The sequence below is a fragment of the Gopherus flavomarginatus genome, chromosome 1 (genome assembly GCF_025201925.1).
Source record: "Gopherus flavomarginatus isolate rGopFla2 chromosome 1, rGopFla2.mat.asm, whole genome shotgun sequence".
Lineage (NCBI taxonomy): Eukaryota > Metazoa > Chordata > Testudines > Testudinidae > Gopherus > Gopherus flavomarginatus.
In genome coordinates this window covers 353,498,113-353,521,051 of record NC_066617.1, presented here as the reverse complement: position 1 = coordinate 353,521,051, position 22,939 = coordinate 353,498,113, and the positions used below count along the sequence as shown (strand labels likewise).

The window sequence follows — 22,939 nt, the reverse complement described above, 5'->3', positions numbered from 1 at the left end:
CTATTGAGAGCAAATGAATCATGATCTGTGGAAGAGAACCGCAGATGTGATCACCAGATACGCCCACAGCCATTTTTGGTGTCAAATATTTGTGTAGTATTCATCACTGCAAAGAACCCTATATGGATCAGTTAGAGGTGGATGCTGCAAACGGAATGGTTGAGGTACACTGGAAGATGAATACTATCAATAGGGGTCTACCAAATTCACGGCCATGAAAATCAAGTCATGTATCATGAAATCCAGTCTCTGGCTGCACAGTCTTAAGGGAGAGTGGAGAGCAGTGGCTGCTGGCCGGGCACCCAGCTCTGAAGGCAGTGCCGCCACCACCAGCAGGAGCACAGAAGGCTGGCAATGCCATGTCACCCTTATTTCTCTGCTGCTGCTGGTGAGGGAGCTGCCTTCAGAGCTGGGCACCCAGTCAGCAGCTGCCACTTTCCCGCCGCCCAGCTTCAGGCGGCATAGCTGCGGAGTAAGGGTGGCAGTACCATAAGCCCCCTACAACAGGCTTGCAAGGGCCCCCAGTTTGAGAAACACTGCGGAGAAACCCGCTATATGTTGGTCACGGCATAAACATCTGTGAAATTTGCTATTTATGCCATGACCAACCTGCGAAAAATGTGACTGTTCTGTGATTTACGTAGACCCTCTAACTATAAATATGGTGTTTAGAATAGGCTCAAGTGATTCTCTAAAATCTTTACTTGTAACACATCTAAACCCATCATACAAAGGGGTGAAAAAGTAATTAATTCTCTTGGTACAGAACACATACAAGGAAAATACATAAAGTCGCCTAAGCTCTTAGGAGAATAACTATTCTTACTGTAAGAGGTTCTCAGTTTTACAAATTGGTAAATTGTACTCAGAGTTCTTGGACAGCAATGTAACAATTTTATTATGCTACAAGGGACTGTTTAAATCCAGAATTTCATACAGAGAATGTAAAATTCACAGGACACTAGCAAATTCAATTTGTAAACAGTAAGACACAGTCACCTGAACATGCCTCTATACTGTACTATATACAAAACCTCTTCCCCCTGTACAGAGACTACTCAGAGTTAAAATTTGCTCAATAGGAACACGGTTACCTGTAATGAACGGAACTAAGCATCGACACTGTTGATTACACTTGTGACGAAAAATTCTCTCTTGTGACAAGGACTTAAATAAAATATGATTGGTTGCTTAAACGCTGCAAAAATATCATCCCATCCTGCCATGTCTTAATGTTGAAATTTATTAGCCATTGGCAGAAGGTAAAGAGATCACGATCTGAGTTTGGTTTAGGACAGTCAATGGGACCAATTTATTTCCCAAGGATTGTGGTGCTCAACTGCTTTCCATAGGGATCTGAGGGCAGGAGCATCAGCAGTTTCATGCAAGAAATGTAACATTTCCACATTTCAAGGCAGATTCTGCTTTCAGGTAAAGGATATGGACCATATAGGTGAGTTCTGTATCTCCAGCAATGGAAAGGAGTCAAAAAGACCACCTTTGTCTTGCTCAGGGAGTTATACACACATTGCCAATGTGACATTTCCCCTTACACAAGGGAATTAAAAAATTGTTTGGTTGTATGGGTGGAGGAAACGGTCAAAGAAGGGGTGGGCATATTAGTCTTACAGTACTGGTCATTTTTAATCCATATGATTCAGCTTTATGTTGTGAAAGGGATCCTTTTGAAAAGGCTTTATTTTATAAAGATGGACATACCTCAGCCAGTGGGGGAGAGGAGAATTGGGATGGAACACAAACATGCAGCTCCCGTAGTTTAAGATGCACAGATGTTTCAGAGTAGGATAGCTCCTTGCATTTGGTCACATCAGATGGTAACCACTTTTCTTTGGCAGGGACGTGAGAACATAACCTTTCCGAAATTAATCACTGGACATGTTCTTTGGTTCCTATACCAAAGAACTTTCTGGTTTTATATAAAACACAGATTCAGTGTTTCTTCTGTATGAGGTTTTTGAAAAAAGGCCACTGAAGAATCCATAAGTTAAGGAAAGGTTCCTATTATTGCCCCTAACTATTATGACCTTTATTATCGAAGAGAATATTTTTTAGTATGTATTAAGAATCAATCTAAAAACAAAGGCACTAAGAATACCCGCAGTAGCGAACACAATATGACCTAATAGATGTTCCATGATGCGAGCAGCCTTTTCTTCCTCTATTTGTAGCGCAGTAGTTCCTCTGGGTCTATTTCCAAAACCTATAAAATCCCAGTGCTATTGCTAGGCAAGTGAAAACAGAAGCTGTAAAAAGAAAGGAAATAATTAATGTAACACTCAATATCGCCTTGTGTTACATGCAAGGAATTCATTTTTGCCACAGACAGAAGAATGCATAGAACTCTACATGATCCGAGACATTTTAAAAGTGCTTCTAAGTTTCAACCCTTTCGGTACAAAAACTATTTTAGGGGTTGGGGCAGTTATGACAAATTTTTATTAAACAAAAAAAAAAAGTTTCAAACCAAGAGAGAGAACTCAGTTAATAATACACATAACTGGTACAATGTCAGGGTACCTAAGAGCAGAATGCATGAAATCTCAACAACTCTTTCTATACTAGTTGAACCAGCAGTTTAGCAAAGGTTCAGAGAAGGGCAACTAAAATGAGTAGGGGTTTGGAACGGGTCCCACATGAGGAGAGATTAAAGAGGTTGGGACTTCTCAGCTTAGAAAAGAGGAGACCAAGGAGGGATATGATAGCAGTATATAAAATCATGAGTGATGTGGAGAAAGTGAATAAGGAAAAGTTATTTATTTGTTCCCATAATATAAGAACTAGGGGTCACCAAATGAAATTAATAGGCAGCAGGTTTAAAACAAATAAAGGAAGTTCTTCTTCACACAGCGCACAGTCAACTGTGGAACTCCTTGCCTGAGGGGATTGTGAAGGCTAGGACTATAACAGGGTTTAAAAGAGAACTAGATGAATTCATGGAGGTTAAGTCCATTAATGGCTATTAGCCAGGATGGGTAAGGAATGGTGTCCCTAGCCTCTGTTTTTCAGAGGGTAGAGATGGATGGAAGGAGAAAAAACACTTAATCATTACCTGTTAGGTTCTCTGGGGCACCTGACTTTGGCCACTGTCAGCAGACAGGATACTGGGCTGGATGGACCTTTGGTCTGACTCAGTATGGCCGTTCTTATGTTAAGATATTCAGTTCTTAGTGTTGGACTTGCTTTCTCATTACCACAATTGTTTGGTTATTCCCCTTTCACCCACCTCCAATTTTGTGTAATTTTCCCTGTCTACAGACAGATTCATTTGCCAATCTCATCTGAGCTCAATTTGTTTTCTTTAAAGCTTACATAAATTACCAAATTGAAAGTATGTTTTTTTGAAAACTTAACTGGGAAGTTTACTGCTGCTGTGGTTAAGGTACGCTGATTGAGGTCAAAATCTCCCTACATATCAGTACGTCCCTGCAATAGAAGTCATAAGCTTTTAAGACTTTTTAGAGCAAGCTAACTCAAACTACTACCACATCTGACAATATGGATATGTAAATATACCACTTCATTCCCTACAGATGAGCTTTAAGACTCAGAACAATTCTTTGGTGGCTGAGGGGGGCCCAGGATGGTTTTCACTGGGGCACCTCTGCAGCAGGGGCTTGCTAACTGTGGCAAGGATGAATGTCCTTGGAAGCAGTTTTTATATCCTGTACTCATGTCCCTCCTATCCCAATTTTGGGCCTAATTGTGATCTCACTGAAGTTGGCGACAAACTCCCTCAAGTGTTCTGCTGACCCATGATTTATGTCAAATAATCCTTTTGTAAATTAAGCTAAACAAGAGATGTTCACCTCTTTTTGCTTCAATCTTTCCCATCATTTACTTGATCCCTTGCCACACCCAAACTGAGACTAAACTCTTCAGCCTAGAGACCATATCTTTAATTTGTCCTCTTGCGAGGTACATCTATGGTCTTTTCTTCATAATTATGTATATACACATACTCATTTTGTTTGCTGCGCATGTTTTAATGTGAATGAACTCGGGAACTACGACCAGGCTACCAAAGGAGCTTTCCAATAACTGAGCTTCCTAAAACTTGCACTTTGAATCAAATTTTACGTTTCTGAAACACACTACAGTATTAATGCCCCTCCCCACCAACGTACCTGCCAAATAACGTATCGTCTCCAGTTTATTCGATTCCATGAGAGTTTTTAAGGAGGCTATTTGTGTATCAATCTTATTACTGATTTCTGCAATAGCACTGTTGGTACTCGAATCCTGAAATACATTACAAGACATGGCATATGTATGGGTCTCATCTCCTGCTCCCTTAACTTAAAAAAACAAAACAAAAAACATACGGCAATGTTGTCAGCTATACTACATAAAGAGAAAAATCCATTTAAATGCGGAATCTCAAAACCCTTGTTGAATTAAGATGTGTAGCCTATAAGTGAACTTACAAGATGAGTATCAGAGGGGTAGCCGTGTTAGTCTGGATCTGTAAAAGCAGCAAAGAGTCCCGTGGCACCTTATAGACTAACAGACATTCTAGAGCATGAGCTTTCGTGGGTGAATACCCACTTCATCAGATGCATGTAGTGGAAATTTCCAGAGGCAGGTATATATATGCAAGCCAGAATCAGGCTAGAGATAATGAGGTTAGTTCAATCAGGGAAGATGAGGTCCTCTTCTAGCAGTTGAGGTGTGAAAATCAAGGGAGGAGAAACTGTTTTTGTAGTTGTCTAGCCATTCACAGTCTTTGTTTAATCCTGAGCTGATGATGTCAAATTTACAAGATAAGCAGAGCAGTATGTAATGCAACTGAAGAGTGCTTCTGAAAGGGGAATAGCAAAGAAAAAGCTAAAATTGAGTTCAACGTGATGTGCACATCAAATGCCCCAACTAATCTGTCTAGGAGGCACATTCAACATAGATGTATATTTTGATTAACTTGAAAAAAAAATATTCCCCTCCCCTTCCATGAACTGCCTTATGAATTCAGACCCACGCTCCATTTTGTCTGCATCCTGCCCTGACAATGGCCAGTAACATTCTTCAGAGAAAGGTATAAGAAACTCTACAGCGGATAGTTAAGAAATCTGTCCAAAAGAGGAAATTTCTTCCTAACCGCAGTCAGGTCGCAATTGGCTATGTCCAGAAACTTAAGGGTTTGTATCTTATGTTATACTGTCTACCTAGCAGTGACCTTGATTTAGAACATTACACTTCTTCTAACCTTCATTCAGCAGAGAGACCTGTTTCATCGCTCAAACAGCATATTTAAGACCTTCCACAGAGCAGTTACTGGCTATAAAACATACACAACACATGGCAGGAAGGGAAATAACAGCCATTTATTTTGTCTAGAGAGTTTAATTAATTAAATTCCTGTATATTTTACTGTGGAAACATGGTACAGTAAGTCCTGTATCAGTTTAACTGCAATGCTGACCATGTTTAAGCACCTAAATAAAAGTGGTCTGATTTTCTCTCAAGTGTCAAGTACTCACAAATTCCATGAGAAATATTATGGATGAAGTGGGAATTTAGACAGTGCTAATGTGCAAGGCAAAAGAGTGAGGAGTCAAAGACCTGAGTGACATGGAGAATGCTAGCGTTGTTAGCAGTTCCAGAGAACTTAGAGAATGGGGAGGGTTTGAGAGGAAAGGTCAGGAGCAGTTTTGGTTGTGTGGAGTTTGATGATCAGACATCTGAGGAGAAACTAATAAAACAGGAGGAAGGACTGAATGAAGGGAGACAAGTCAGGAGTGGAGAGGCAGACCTGTGAACCAACGGTGTACTGATGGGAGATGCAACCACGTGAGTGACTGAAGCATAAAGAGTGAGAAGGATGGTGGCCAAGGACAGAACACGGTAGAGAGCAGGTTTGAAAATTCTGACCAAGTGTGAAGGACCTAGGTTCCTGATGTTTGTTGAGAGTACAAGTCTTCATTAAAATAAATATAAACTGTAGAGAGTTATTTGTGCTAGAAATGTTAATACAGAATACAGCTAAAATACACACATTTACCAGCGTTAAAAAGTCGAATAATGTTTTAAAATTTTATGCAAAGAGTTTATTTCAAAGGAAGCAGATTGGATGCATTAGAACAAGATCCAGTTTATGATATTCCTACTTGTACATGTATATATGAATATTTTAATGTGTGCTTAAGAAACACAGGTTTAAGTCACATGGTATCTTTCATTTCTTGTACAGACAAAATCCTGCTAACTCCAGTCAGAATTGTGGGTACATGACGAAGGCAGGACTGAGTCCATAATATAAAATTGTCGATTATTATTATAGAACAGCTCTTACTCACTTTTTTATGAAACTCTGTAGTTGCTTCCATTAGATTCTTTTCCTGATCTGTGAACTACAGATTAAGAAGAAGGGAGAAATAACAATCTCAGTAATGGAATATGGCAAATAATTGATAGAGACATCTTTTAAAAACAAAGAGCTTACCATATCTGTCACTCTGCTCCTTTCCAGATTTATGTCCAGCTTATTATCAGCTCTGATTTTACTGGTTTCATTCTTCAAGACAAGCAAAGATAAAATAAACTAATTACACACTTCCCTGAATATTAGACTCTATAATATGGTACTTGCTGTTTACTTACCATTAGCTGCTGTTTAACTTGATCCAACTCAATTTTCATTTTCTAGGTACAAAGAAAAAAAAAAGACAGTTTTACAGAATTAGTAAATGACTAACCATTTTAGTTGGATAGTCAGATCATTGCTATCACATATTATCTGTTAAACTGACTGAACTGGATCACTGAAAATTATGGTATTTCAGGAAAAAATCTTTTTATGGATGGACCTGTGTCTCAGATTAGACATGCCAATATTAGTCAAATTTCTAATATCAATTATGTCTGATATCTAGATCTATTTGAAATTTGATAAAACCAAGTGGATCAATGTCTATGAATAGTGCACCTAAGCATCTTGTCATTCTGAATGTGGACTCATATGTCCTAAGAATAGTGGAAATACATCCATGAATATACAAAATGCTCTCAGGAAAAGGAAAGTGAAGTAAAAATATCTAGAGTCACAAAGTTTTGTTGAATTCTGTGTCTCAAAGACCTACACACTTTTCCAGCATTAAATAATGGTAATAGGCCTTAGATGAAAGTACATCAGGCCATTCAGGGATTTAAATTTGGGTTTGTTTTTTTCTGCGGGAATTATGTGAATCTGTATCCCAAACTCACGTTTATATGAACAAATGTCACTTACAAGGCAGAGTCACAGACAGATTGTTGATTTTTAAAGGACAATACAACTAAGCTTTCAGTACTGGTGAAAGTACAGTGCTTGCTTATATCTAAATAGTTTGTTCCAAAAGAATACTTCTCAACATATTTTGCAATTTATCTGTTCAGTTACAAAGATTCAGTAGTACCTCATTTTCTGCTCTCAGGTTTGCAAATTCACTTTTCTCTAGGATTACCATATCTTTCCGAATAGAGTCCAAATGCGCCATTATTTGCTGCAGAGTTATTTCCTAAGAAATAATACAGTAATCACTCAGAACTGCTAAGAAATGCTAAGACCTTTACAAGCATTGCATTTCAACAGGAAGAAAGAGAGATGCTTAGGTCACAGAAAGCAAAGTCTTGTTGTGCATGAAATCATTAACTGGTGACTGTCGAGCATAAAAAAACAAAAAAATAGAAGTCATACAGTAACAGACAATGAAAAGCTGGAGTTTGTTCAAGGGATTCAGAACCATTACTCTTGCTGTTTTATAGAACTATTCTAAAACTAAGGTAGAAAAGCCACAGGTCCACACAGTTGGTCAATAAAATAGACCTGAATTCCCTGGTTGAACCTTCAGTCACCACTTACTTTTGATGCCCATATGAAATGTGCTGATGGTCTCAGTCCACTTTCTAGTGGATACCATCATATTTAGCACTAATGAGTCCTCCTTGCTATAAGGGCTGGGTAAGAGGCCAAGGACTGAATGGTTATGGATACCCAATTACCCTCTCACCCCAATGTGATGAGGCACATTGGCAAGGCATTGTGGGAAATCTCACTGACGTAACTATTGTGTGGACAGAGTTCAGCTTCCAGCACTGCTAAGCTGCCACTTTCACAAGCACTACATTCACTTCAACTTAGAATTTTAAAAAATAATAGGAACCCTTAGATTTGAAGTGCGCAAAAAACATAATTGACCCCAGGATCTTATGATACTTCAAGGTCCTAGACAGTTTTATCATACTGTTCCTTTAAATGTTAGTGACATGGAATTATGCAGGAGCCTGCTTTTGAGGCTATTGGGTTTAGTGAGAAGGAAAATGCCCAGCCCCAATTCAGGATTCAAGGGAGTTAGTACTCCTCAGTTCCAATTCAAAATTACAGTAGAAACTCAGAGTTATGAACACCAGAGTTACGAACTGACCAGTCAACCATACACCTCATTTGGAACTGGAAGTACACAATCAGGCAGCAGCAGCAGAGAGACAGACACACACACACAAAAATGATGATAAAAAAAGAGCAAATACAGTACTGTGCTACATGTAAACTACTAAAAAAATAAAGGGAAAGCAGCATTTTTCTTCTGCATAGTACATTTCAAAGCTGTATTAAGTCAACGTTCAGTTGTAAGCTTGTGAAAGAACAACCAGAATGTTTTGTTCGTAACTCTGAGGTTCTACTGTACCTACAGTTTAGCCTGAGCCCACTCCCATTGAAGCCAATGGAAAAATCAGGTCTGATCCCTACTGTGTTGAATACACACACAGTGTTAGTTTCTTACAATTCCTTACAGTACTTTGGCTGTGCTTATGTTTGGATCTATTATCTTCACATGCCAAGTTAAAAAATTTTTAAATTCTGAGACTGAATAGAACATTCACTAAGCTACACCACATTATTACAAGGAAGCTACATTTGGGATCAAGGTGTTAGACAATGGACATTTATGCTTCTTAGACACAGCAGGGTCTCAAAGCCAGTAGGGTTTCCATATTAAATGAAAAGATTAAAAAAAAAAACACAACAGGAAAAACACAAGTTCCTGGATTCTCCTCTACTGCCATAATTTAGTTATCATGGTAAAAGTTCTCAAAAATTAAAAAAATAACTAAGGGAAAAAATCTGTTGGCAATAAAACTCCATGGCTTAATAATGGAGAAGTAATTTGTGCTTAACTGCATATTCTCACTGAACATTAGTGGCACATAATTCTCAGCCTAGTGTCTCCTTGATTAAACAAACTATTATTTTGTATCAGAGTCTAGTTACACTGGCCCAACTGTCTACTGCGCAAAGAAAGTAAAATTCTTAGATCCTTTCAATTTCACACATTTGTTATGATGAAATTAATTATCCTCCCCTGTACACCCAGACACACCAGATTATTTTACTGGCTAACTACAATCACATAATTTTACAAAACTAGCTTAAACCTACAAGTGGAAGAAGACAATCAATATGATTCTTTGCATGAAGCATCAGTGTATGTTTGAACTGTATAACAGACCAGTTCCATGAACCAAATATGCAGAAAGAGTCAAGATCATCATGAACCAGTTTTGGTGGTTTTTAATTTAGCAAAAAGAAACCAACCAAGACCAATGCTGTAAATCTATGCTGCTGTTAAATAAAAGACACAGGCTACTTTCCCCTACCTAAAGCATCCAAATCATGATTAACAATCAGGATAATCTTCCTTGAAATTCACTTCCTGTCCTAAACTGTGGTGCAGTGTTGCTGTGTGTTGTTAAACAGTTGCTGTCTCACCCCACAGGCTGCCTTTCAGTAGCAGATGAAGCGATCCCTGCATAGCATTTGTAGATCATTCTTACTTTTGGAAAGGGAGAACTTTTGGTTCCTATGGGATGAAAGGTGCTATAGTAAATGCAAGATATCACTTATCCCTCTCTAATTTAAGCTCAGCTAGGATTTTAGGACAATCTGCCTCAGTAAAGTATCCATTATACTAGTAGTATCACTAAAATGTATAAACTACTATATTTTATAAAGCACCATTTGTGTTTATGATGCTTCACGGACAGATAAAATGACAAGGATACAACAAATCATTGATTTGTTACCTGCTGAGCTTGGGTCACCATATCCTTGTAGACTGTGTCTAGGCTAACATTTGACAAAGTTGTTAACGCTGATACAATGGTCTCTGCTTGTTCTTTACCAAAACCTGGAAGACAGTTGAAAGATGACAGGTTAAGATGAAATGAAAAATTGTATGGACAGGCAAGCAAAAGCTACACAATAAGCATAAAGCTCAGTACGCAAGTGCAAAGGTAAGTTACAGGTCACACTGCCAGTGACATGGATTCAACCACCAAGCTACCAAAACGTTTAAGATCACTAACTTTTCAAAATTCTGAACTTTTTCAGCTTTGAATCTGAAGCGCATCCATTATATTTTGAACATACAAAAACCTTTCCGCAGGTGCTACATGCAATAGGAACATAATCTGCAACCTGTTCAACTGCCATGGGCTCTTTAGTTTTTTCTAATGTATAGTATTTTCTCACAAACACTATTTAAAAAAACAAGTTTATCCTTTGCTACAGAGTGTGCATCCTAGAGGGGAAAAAAGACTGAAATTAATAAGGAAATGCTACATAAATTGAAATTGCTCCACATCCTTTGGGGCAAATTCAGACTGGGCATATGCATTAGAAACACTGTTGACTTCAAGAACATTGCACCTGTTTACACCAGATCAAAATTGGGCCGTTAGGACTTCTACTTACCAGTGCGAATACTTTGTGTGTAATCTGGTATGGTTCTAAAGCTTTAGCTTCCCTGGAGTCTCAATTTTTTAAAAAACTAGCTAATTTTTCTAATTACCAGCCCAATCCACACCCAAGCTGCATGGAAGTTCTGAGAAATGTCAAGAAATCTATTTGTACTGTAAATACTTTACATTGGAAGGAGGCTGGACTCAATAGGTCTCTTCCCTCCTCTAATGCCGATGACTTCTATGTTACAGCTTGATCACTGTAATATGGTTTTGTCTTACATAAAAAAAACAAACAGACATCAAAGATGAGACAAATGAACTTTACATTTTCTCTCTCATGTTAAGTGTTCAGCTAAATCTTAGAAGACTGCACCCAAGCAGTGCAGCACAGGTGATATGCAAGATGAATCACTTTTGAGCTCAGAGGAGGGCTATACGAGATATGATACCAATGTGTAACAGGGCAGGTGCTACAATATATTCAGTCTCCCACCTTTGTTATTCAAACCTTTTAAAGTAACATTGTTTTTACATAACCTAAATTTGGGGCCTTACATGACGTAAGCAAAATTTAACAAAACCTAAAATCATAGTGTTTCTATGACATTTTCTTTTTTTTAAATTCCAATACAACTGTTGTATCACTTGGATTTAAGCATTCCTCTGAAGTGTTTGAATCCCCAACACTGCACTATCATACTAGTGAATTAGAAATGGATTGTTTTTTAAAACAAACAAACAACCAACTGTGTTTCTATGTTGTTTAAGCTGAGTGAAATGAAAAAACATAAACCAAAAGCAAGTGGGGGAAAAGTCAATGAGATTTTTTAAAAATTTCAATTTTAATAAAATTAATGGTTTATTAGTAACTGGCAGAAGGAATCTATATTTTAACACAACTATCACAGTTATTCTTTATATTTTAGTGATACTTTACAGTTACAGAGTGTATTAAATTTCTCTGATGGAAGGCACTATATATAAGCTTCCACAAACCTACAAGCTAAGTAAATGTTACCTTACTGAGTTTATTTTTATGACCATATAGACAACAATCTACATGGGATGCTTCCATTTACACTGTAGCAGCTACAAACAGACAAGCATGACAAATAAGAACCCCTTAATACTTTTGGGAAAGTAGCAGTTTGATTTCACTTGAGTTACTTAATAGGTATTGCTCACCATGAACTTCCAGCTCTCGTACCAATGCATGGGTATCAAAGGTTAACTTTCTCTGTTCCAGTGGGGTTATTTCAACTCTTCTCATGTCATATGACTTCACAGGGGCTGTGGCAGCAAAACCTGAAAACGGCAAGAAGCCATTAAGAAGCTGTTTACTCATTTGTTTCCTTGTTAATTTTATCCTGGAATCAACAACATTAAAGAGTTTTTGCTGCATAATCTTTCATTGTGGAAAGGAGGACCCCAGCGCACTAATATGTGTACAACAAAGAGCGTTGGTCCTCCTTCAATAGCTTGATTATAAAGCAGAGGGAAGTAGTCTAACCAGCATTTTCTCCTGCCCCTAAATGTTCTAAATCTAATCATTGTTCTCACTGTCTCTACAAATATTTGCTCCACCACTAGGACCCAAACAATCCCAAATTCAGGTATCCAAGGTAGAGACTTGTGCTACAGCCAAGACTCTGGGTATACCAAAGCTCAAAATACTGTGACTGAATAATTTGATGATTTTGAGTAACATATTAACTATTAAAAGGAAGGTATTTAAATTATGTTTCTACTTTTAAAACTGTAACTGTTCTAATGTAGCCAACAAGGAAGCGGTTGTACAACCAGCATCGTTCTGAGGGTCCTCTGCCAGAAAACTACACAACCACCAGCTGCATTCTTCACACCAACTTCTTTCCCAGCACCCTATCGGCAAAGGTATTGCATCTTCTAGTGACACACAAAACAGGGGTGCTATGTCAATAAATCACCAGTGATTATGTAGTGCCAGGGCTTGGGAAGAATTTACTGGTTTACCAACTAACCAATTAGGTAACAGACTTTGACACATGATTTTAACACCTAATATCACAGATTTGTTGAGTTAAAAACTATTGATTTTACTGTGTGAAAGACGACATCCCAGAGGACATAAAGAACTGGGATCTGAAGTTTTAACAGTTCTTGTGATTTACCCATGCCTGCACCTCTAACTTCCTACAAGTTCTTTCACTCCTCTGTGCATCTCCTTCTCCAACCTGTTTCACATAGTCTCCTAATTGCTATCCAGCAAAACCTGTCTTTCACATCTAAATCCCTGCTGAAAACCCATTTCTTGTACAAATCCTTCCTTACTACCTACCACTAACTCTCTCCCTTCACCAAACTGTTGTCCCAGTCTTGTCACGGCTTTGATTAGGAAAAGAAATAGAGGTCAGATCAGCATTTGACATAGGGTCAACCTCCTCCAGCTAAATCAAAGTCAATGTTAATCTGCATCTACACTAGGAAACGAGTTTTGGTTAATTAATCCTGACCTCATTTCCTAATCTATACAAAGCCTATATTAAATTTAAGATGATTGGGATAGAGAAAAGGTATTGTTCTATTTAAGAAATGCATGTGAATTGCATATGTGGCTGTATACAATATTTAAGTTTAATAATTCCCAACTTTCCAATGCTATAAAACATTCATTTCTAACTAGGGCTATCAAGCAATTAAAAAAAAATCTCGATTAATCACGCTGTTAAACAATAATAGAATACCATTTATTTAAATATTTTGGATGTTTTCTATATTTTCAAATATATTGATTTCAATTACAATAAAATACATAGTGCACAGTGTTCACTTTATTTTTTATTACAAACAGTTGCACTGTAAAAAACATTTCAATTCACCTCATTGAAGTACTGTAATGCAATCTCTTTCTCATGAAAGTTAAACTTACAAATGTAGAAGTATCTAAAAGAGAATAACTGCACTTAACAATAAAACAATGTAAAACTTTAGAGCCTACAAGTCCACTCAGTCCGCCTCCTTGTTCAGCCAGTCACTCAGACAAACAAGCATTCAGTGTTGGGGAAGGACGGGGAGGTGGGAAGTAAGATATGACAGGAGAGCCTGGGAGGACAGGGGGTGACAATAGGGAGGAGAAAGCAATAACTTGCGCAGGAGGAAGGTGTCTTGCTGCTGCTTCTGGAAGGGTGGCTTCTGGTACTGGTCTCGCCAGGCTCCCCTCCTTTTACTGAGCTAGGTGGGCTTCCTTCAGCTAAGTGAGCCCTTGTTTGCAAGGGAGGATGGATTTTACCTCAGGCACTCATCATACTGCAGGGGAGGAGAGGCTTGAGCTCGCCAGCCCCATGTTCTCTATGAGTAACCCCACAGCGAACAGCCGGTTAGGGGCAATGGGGCACTCTGGACCTTAGCGTCCAGAATATGGGTGTTAGCATGAAAACCTCCAAGCTTAGTTACCAGCTTGGACCTGGTAAAGCTGCCACCAGCCAGGAATTATACAGTGCCTAGCTCACTGTGGTCTCCCCAAAACCTTCCCTGGGGGACCCCCAGACCCAGATGCCTTGAGTCCTACAACAAAGGGAAATAACCCCCTCCCCTTGTTTCCTTGTTACCTCCTCCCAGGCTCCCCTCCCTGGACGACCCTAGGAGATTCCCTGCTTCCAGTCCTGGAAACACAAGTACCGAGAGATCTAATCTCTCCCCCTCACCCAGAGGGTATGCAAAGTCAGGCTTAGTAAATCTAACACAAAGAGATTTTCCTCCTGACTTCTTCCTCCCACCAGTTCCCTGGTGAGCTGCAGACTCAATTCCCTGGAGTCCCCACTAAAGAAAAACTCCAACAGCTCTTAAAAAGAAAGCTTTATATAAAAAGAAAGAAAAAAGACATTAAAAATAGGCTCTGTATCAAGTTGACAATATACAGGGTCAATTGCTTAAAAGAAAAAGGAATAAACAGCCTTATCCAAAAAGAATACAATTTAACACATTCCAGCAACTACACACATGTAAATACAAAGGAAAACAATATAAACCTATGGTCTTACTATTCTTGTACTTACAGCTTGGAAACAGAAGATTAGAAAGCCAGGAGATAGAAAAATCACTCTCATAGCCGAGAGGGCACAGACACAAGACAAAGAACAAAGAACTCACACCCAAAACTTCCCTCCACCCAGATTTGAAAAAGTCTTGTTTTCTGATTGGTCCTCTGGTCAGCTGTTTTAGGTCACTGCTTGTTAATCCTTTTTTAGGTGAAAGAAACATTAACCCTTAGCTATCTGTTTATGACAGGGACTGGTCCTGGGAGTGAGGGGCCGACTAGGAACAATAGGGCCTGGGCTGGCTAAGGTGCTGATACATCCCATTTTGGCCATGACAGTCCCCTTTTTCAGCTCTGTCCTGGCCAGCCCTAATTCTTCGCCAAAACTGGGCATTTGTACCAGCTGCAAGGCAGAGAAGAGAGTGGAGGCTGCTACCTGGGCATCAGCTGAAGGCAGCACTGCCTGCCAGCAGGAAAGTCGAGAAATTTGCTGGCTTCAGAGCTAACCCCCAGGCAGCACAGAGCTGGGGCGGGGCGGGCTGATCAGCCTCAGACATGGGAGGCATGGAGCTCGGGGAGGGGAAGATCAGCATCAGCTGTGGGCAGCAGACCCTGCAGCAGGCAGCACGGGGATTGGGGGTCAGCCCCAGCCCCAGGCAGCATGGGGGTCAGCCCCAGCCCCAGGCAGCATGGGGATGGGGGTCAGCCTATTAATTATACAGGCCTATCTCACTCAGTCCCCTCTGATCTTGCAGTGCTTTTTTTTCTTGACCAGGACTGAACATACAATATTACATGAAAAAAAAAAAACAACCACCCCCCAAACTATTAAGAGAACGTTAAGGTTGCAAAGTCAAGCACTCAAAAGTTAGGAAATGTCAGAATTAAGGTTGCCTGTGTGCATTATGATAAATAAAGATTGTGTGATCGCATACTATTTTTGCCACAGGACCCCTGCACAAGTCCCCACTCTATCTCCTCGCTTCCCTGCTCCAGCTATATCTTGCTAATTCTTTCTGCACAACAGCTCCAAGATACAGCCTTTCCTATTCACCCACACAGCTAAAAACCTCATCCAGGCTCTCAGTTCACATCACCATTACTGCAACATCCTCTTTGCTGGCCTTGACATTCTTGCCCTGCTTACAGCCATTCAAAATGTTCCTATGAAGATCATTTCCCTAGCTCACCACACTGAGTACTTCACCCCTCTCTCTCTTTGCCTCCCTCCAGTAGCTCCCTCTTCTCTATCATTTCAAATGTAGGCTATTTACTTTCACTTTAAAGGCCTGTCAGGGGAATGCTGTAACCTCCCTTAGAAGCCTATTCCAGAGCTTAATTATCCTTATAGTTGAAAAGGTTTCTTTTCCTAACATCTAACCTGAATCTCTCTTGCTGCAGATCAAGCTCATTACTTCTTGTGGACATAGAGAATAACTGATCATCATCTTCTTTATAACAGTCTCTAACATATTTGAAATCGGTTATTGTTGTGTCTTCCTTTGTCAAAACTAAACACGCTCGTTTTAATCTTTCATCAAAGGTCTGGTTTCTAAATCTTTCATCATTTCTGTAGCTCTCTTCTGGACTCTCTATTTTGTCCACATTTTTCTTAAAGTGTGGAATACAAAACTGGAGAGAGTACTCCAGCTGAGACCTTACCTACAACACTCCTGTTAACGTGGCCCTTTTCTGCAGCTACATCACATTGTTCGTGCACATTCAATTTGTGATTTTCACTATAACTTGCAGATCCTTTTTAGTGGTACTACCAATTAGCCAGTTATAATCCATTCTGTAGTTGATTTGTCCTTCCTAAGTGTAATACTTTGCATTCATGTTTATGGAACTTCATCTTGTTGAATTCAGATCAATTCCCGAGTTTGTCAAAGTAATTTTGAATTCTAACCCTGTCCTCCAACATGCTTGAACATCACCCCACATGCCACTTATCAATTCTCATACACTACTGACCTCTTGACTCCCACCTCTGTCTGCCAGTAAGCCCAGTCTTCTCGGTCAACCACTTATATTTTCAAATGAGCACTTTCCTGCTTTCTCACTCATTACCCCTCATGTCTACAAGGAAAGTCTCATAAAAATCTGCAAATCCATCTCATTGTCCTCCTTCAAATCCCTTCTTTGCTGTGATGCCACCAAAAAAAACACCACCACCTAGACTGCAGTTTGACACAGGGTGGGCAGTGACTACTGCCAATAATGCTGACCAGTATTGTCTCAGTGTGTCTTCACTACCAATTTTAAAAGCAGCAAAGAATCCTGTGGCACCTTATAGACTAACAGACGTTTTGGAGCATGAGCTTTCGTGGGTGAATACCCACTTCCTCATTCACCCACGAAAGCTCATGCTCCAAAACGTCTGTTAGTCTATAAGATGCCACAGGATTCTTTGCTGCTTTTACAGATCCAGACTAACATGGCTACCCCTCTGATACTTGACTACCAATTTTAAAACTCTTTAATGGGGCTGTGTAGTCTCGCACCAGAGAGCTCTCCTAGCGTTGTAAAACACCCACCCCACGAGGGGAGTAGCTACCTGGTGCACTGTCTACACTGCCACATCACAGCGCTGAAACGGGCATCACTCAGGGTGGTGTTTTTTCACACTCCTGAGCGAGAACGTTTCAGCGCTGTAAAGTGGCAGTGTCAAGGCCTCGCTGTGCACCTCCCTCGCCCCAACCTCCTATTGACTCTTCCCTTAGACTCGGATCCCAAGCTCTCTGGGGGAGGGGCTGGGTTTTTGTTCTTTGGTACAGCGCCTAGCACCCTGCTGGGACCCTGGTCCGTGGTGGGGGAGCCCCTTGGCACGGAGATAAACAATGACACGGGGGGGGGCGGCTATCAGCTCAGGGTAATGAACCCCCACCCCCGGGCCGCACACCGTCCAGAGTGGGGGCGACTCCAACCCCCCTCGGCGGGGCAGATAATGGGGGGGCCCCTCACCGCGGGGGCGGGCAGAGGCGCCTCTCACCTCTCCTTAGGGCCGGCAGCGCAGCGCCCCAGGGCGCGCCCGGCCGCGAGCCGCCCCCCGAGGCCAGGAGCCTCCGGCCCAGCCCGCTGCCCCTCATCCGCCTCCTCCGCCGTGCGGGGCGCGCGGGCAGCAGAGCCGCGGGCACCCTCCAGCCGGCGGCGGCGGCCCAGCTCTTCCGGCGGGTGCCCCGGTGCGCTCTGGGAATTGTAGTCCCGTGGTGCCGCCCTGCTCGCTGGGAGCTGCAGCCCGGGGCGCCCTCGTGTGGCCACACGCGCACACACTTCCACACGTTTCCACGCTCATTCACTCGCATGCACAGATCCCCCGTACCTCCACTTATATGCACACCCCCTTGCATGCACACACCCGCACGAGTACACACTTGCATTCGTAATCACCCCCCTTGCGTGCACCCACCCACACGTTTTCACACTCATTCACTCGCATGCACACACAACACACACCCCTGCATGCACAGATCCCCCTACCTCCACTGGTATGCACACCCCCTTGCATGCCCACACCCACACACTTTCCCACTCATTCACTTGTATGCACACACTTGGGCAATACCCACACTGATGCGCTCACACACTGGTAGATGCACAGCCACTTGCACACATGTAATTGTTTAGTTATGGTGCTACCTCCCTTGTGAATCTTTACATGGTCTCCCAGACACTGGAGCAGGTAAGAATTTTAAATGGAGTCAAACAGAGTTCAGTACTTGGCATCTACCTAGATACTTATAGGGATGGCTTTGCAGAGAGGGAATCAAATGTAGAGAGGTCTTCCTACAGATCAGGTGAGAAGCTTATCTCTTATTTATGAAATGCTGTGATGTATGGAATCACAGATCATCTTAAACAAGATCAGGGCCGGCTGCAGGCCCCAGCACGCCAAGCGTGCTTGGGGCGGCATTCCGCGGGGGGCGCTCTGCAGGTTGCCGGGAAGGCGGCAGGTGGCTCCGGTGGACCTTCTGCAGGCGCCCCTGCGGACGGTCCGCTGGTCCTGCGGCTCCGGTGGAGCATCTGCAGGCATGCCTGCGGGAGGTCCACCGGAGCCGGTCCTGAACAAGGTAACTCTACACAGACACTTAAGGAACAGGCTTCCACACTGCTCCAGTTCAGTGTGATCTAGCTTTGTTTACCATCAGTGGCCACACTGTGCCTGGAACGCTGTACAACAGATAGAGACATCTAGTGGGTGAATTATTTAACTTCAAGCAAATATCATTTCATTAACTCCTTCAGTTTCTCAGTATTGACAGTTAAATTGCCAATAGTCCCTGCTATAGCATCACTCCTGTTCCTGCCAGGAAACCAGACACACATTGCTGCTCTCCTACTTTGCATGAAATCGGTAGCTGTTTCTCAGCTTTCAGTCATGCAAATTGTGGTATGAGGAGATGAAATCTTTGCCCCTTTAATGAACGCACATAACTCCCTCTGTCTCCACCAATCAGTGCAAGACACACCATTTTTGCACATTAAGTTACAGCAACAATGAATATTAGAAGGATTTAAGAACATGCTTACACGTTTTCTGCTCATATGCTCTCCATTCTTGGAGTTAGTCTCTTCCCTGATCACTTAGAAGGCATGATGGTTGTCTACATGTTGTCTGCTTCTGACCCAATAAAGAGTCTCTTTTAGCTTGGCTAAGGTTTTCATATACTCAAGCAGCTGGATTTTGCTCTGAGTTACAATAAAATAAATCTGGAATAACTGCATTTGTGTCAGTGGAGTTACTCCTGATTTATGCCAGTGCTATGTGACTTTACAGTCTGTGTAAAATATCATCAGGGAACAATGGTTAAGAAATCAGTATAAACAATATCAATTAAAATCCCAAACTGAATAGAAGGAATAGAGGCTAAAAGTGAGGAAAGCCTCATATGGTCCTGGCTTGGTATTAAACACATGGAAAAGAATATTCACACATTCACACACCTCAGTGAGTTTGTTCCATGAGCTCAGATATCAGCATTGCTAAGAAAGAGCCTTGAACTGGAAAACATTCTGGGTATCAGTTTGCTGCTGCATTGTGGTATCCAGCACTGCCATGCAACCTTTGAACTGGATTTGGATCTCTCCCGACCATGTGTGCAACCATGGCGTACCCCTGTGGAAGCTCATGAGAATGGTGGTGGAACAATCTGGCTAGGAGCACCGATGTGCCTGTTTGGACTCACTGAGATGCACAGCAAATAGAAGAGAACTAAGGCTATGTCTACACTACGAGTAATTTCAAATTAACATAAACCGGTTTTATAAAACAGATATTATAAAGTCGATTGTACGTGGCCACACTAGGCACATTAATTCGGCGGTGTGCGTCCATGGTCCAAGGCTAGCATCGATTTCCGGAGCGTTGCACTGTGGGTAGCCATTCCATAGCTATCCCATAGTTCCCGCAGTCTCCCCTGCCCCTTGGAATTCTGGGTTGAGATCCCAGTGCCTGATGGGGCAAAAATCATTGTCGCGGGTGGTTCTGGGTACAGCCTCACCCCTCCCTTTGTGAAAGCAGCAGACAACCGTTTTGCGCCTTTTTTCCTGGGTGAACTGAGCAAACGCCATAGCACAGCAAGCGTGGACCCTGCTCAGATCAATAGCGCAATCGTGGACATTGTAAACACCTCGCGCATTCTCGTGCAGTCTATGGTGAACCATGAACTGCAAAGGCAGGCGAGGAGGAGGCAGCTACGTCAGCGCAGCGACGAGGGTGATGAGGACATGGACAATGAATTCTCCCTAACCGCGGGCCCCTGCGCTTTGGAGCTCCTGCTGGTAATGGGGGAGGTTCTACCCACTGAACGCTGATTTTGGGCCTGGGAAACAAGCACAGACTGGTGGGACCTGTCATAAACAGATAGCTAAGGGTTAATATCTCTTTCACTTGGAAAGGAGTAACCTGAAACACCTGACCAGAGGACCAATCAGGAAACAAGACTTTTTCAAATCTGGGTGGAGGGAAGTTTTGGGGTGTGAGTTCTTTGTTCTTTGTCTTGGGTCTGTGCCCTCTCGGCTCTGAGAGTGATTTTTCTATCTCCTGCCTTTCTAATCTTCTGTTTCCAAGTTGTAAGTACAAAGATAGTAAGACAATAGGTTTATATTGTTTTTTTGTATTTACATGTGTGTAGTTGCTGGAGTGTTTTTAATTGTATTCTTTTTGGATAAGTCTGTTTATTTACTTTTTTTCTTAAGCAATTGACCCTGTATATTTTCACCTTATACAGAGACTATTTTTAATGTATTTTTCTTTCTTTTTATAAAGCTTTCTTTTTAAGAGCTGTTGGAGCTTTTCTTTAGTGGGGACTCCAGGGAATTGAGTCTGCAGCTCACCAGGGAATTGGTGGGAGGAAGAAGTCAGGGGGAAAATCTCTTTGTGTTAGGTTTACTAAGCCTGACTTTGCATACCCTCTGGGTAAGGGGAAAGAGAGATTAGCTCTCTCGGTACTTGTGTTTCCAGGACTGGAAGCAGGGAATCTCCTAGAGTCGTCCAGGGAGGGGAGCCTGGGAGGAAGTAACCAGGAAACTAGGGGAGAGGGTTATTTCCCTTTGTTGTAAGACTCAAGGCATCTGAGTCTGGGGGTCTCCCAGGGAAGGTTTTGGGGAGACCACAGTGAGCTAGGCACTGTATAAATCCCTGGCTGGTGGCAGCGTTATCAGGTCCAAGCTGGTAACTAAGCTTGGAGGTTTTCATGCTAACACCCATATTTTGGACGCTAAGGTCCAGATCTGGGAAAAAATGTTATGACAGGCCCACATAGTTTTGCAGGTGTGGGACGATTCGCAGTGGCTGCGAAACTTTCACATGCGTAAGAGCACTTTCTTTGAACTTTGTGACTTGCTTTCCCCTGCCCTGAAACGCCATAATACCAAGATGAGAGCAGCCCTCACAGTGGAGAAGCGAGTGGCAATAGCCCTCTGGAAGCTTGCAACACCAGACAGCTACCAGTCAGTTGGGAATCAATTTGGAGTGGGAAAATCTACTGTGGGGGCTGCTGTGATGCAAGTAGCCAAAGCAATCATTAAGCTGCTGCTACGAAAGGTTGTGACTCTGGGAAACGTGCAGGTCATAGTGGATGGCTTTGCTGCAATGGGATTCCCTAACTGTGGGGGGGCCATAGATGGAACCCATATCCCTATCTTGGCACCGGAGCACCAGGGCACCCAGTACATAAACCGCAAGGGGTACTTTTCAATGGTGCTGCAAGCACTGGTGGATCACAAGGGACGTTTCACCAACATCCATGTGGGATAACCAGGAAGGGTTCATGACGCTCGCGTCTTCAGAAGCACTGCTCTGTTTAAACTGCTGCAGCAAGGGAATTACTTCCCAGACCAGAAAATAACAGTTGGGGATGTTGAAATGCCTGTCGTTATCCTGGGTGACACAGCCTACCCCTTGATGCCATGGCTCATGAAGCCATACACAGGCAGCTTGGACAGTGGTCAGGAGCTGTTCAACTACAGGCTGAGCAAGTGCAGGATGGTGGTAGAATGTGCATTTGGCCGTTTAAAGGCTCGCTGGCGCACATTACTCACTCGCACAGACCTCAGCCAAACCAATGTCCCCTTTGTTATTGCTGCTTGCTGTGTGCTCCACAGTCTCTGTGAGAGTAAGGGGGAGACCTTTATGGCAGGGTGGGAGGCTGAGGCAAATCACCTGGTTGCTGATTACACGCAGCCAGACACCAGGGCGATTAGAAGAGCTCACCAGGAAGCGGTGCGCATCAGAGAAGCCTTGAAAACGAGTTTCAACACGGGCCAGGGTACGGTGTGACAGCTGTGTTTGTTTCCCCTTCATGAACGCCTCCCCCACATTGACTCTTTCCCTGTAAACAACCCACCCTCCCCCTTCGATTACAGCTTGCTTAAGGAAATAAAGTCACTATCATTTAAAAGTCATGTATTCTTTATTAAAAGTCATTCCCTGTAAGCAACCCACCCTCCCCCTTCGATTACAGCTTGCTTAAGGAAGTAAAGTCATTATTGTTTAAAAAGCATGTATTCTTTATTAAAAAGTAATTATAAAAAGAGGCAGAGAATTAACAAGGTATCCCGGGTATGGTTTGGGAGGAGGATAGGAGGGAAGGAAAAGGCCATTAAGCACATTTCAAAGTAATGACAGCCTTTTGGTTGGACTGTCCATGGGGGTGGAGTGGGCGGGTGCACAAAGCCTTTCCCCAC

General features: G+C 42.1%; 1 protein-coding gene across 1 annotated transcript; it reads right to left on the bottom strand.

The window, feature by feature from the left end:
- Window positions 1-871: 871 nt before the first annotated feature.
- On the bottom strand, window positions 872-17,913 carry CCDC90B (coiled-coil domain containing 90B). Its single transcript, XM_050942339.1, has 9 exons — window positions 17,745-17,913; window positions 11,923-12,042; window positions 10,078-10,181; window positions 7,410-7,511; window positions 6,616-6,657; window positions 6,458-6,529; window positions 6,312-6,365; window positions 4,146-4,260; window positions 872-2,264 (listed from the first exon to the last, which is right to left on the bottom strand). The coding sequence occupies exons 1-9, from the start codon at window positions 17,839-17,841 to the stop codon at window positions 2,209-2,211; spliced, it is 762 nt and encodes a 253-aa protein (XP_050798296.1). The 5' UTR covers window positions 17,842-17,913; the 3' UTR covers window positions 872-2,208.
- Between the last annotated feature and the right edge of the window lie 5,026 nt (window positions 17,914-22,939).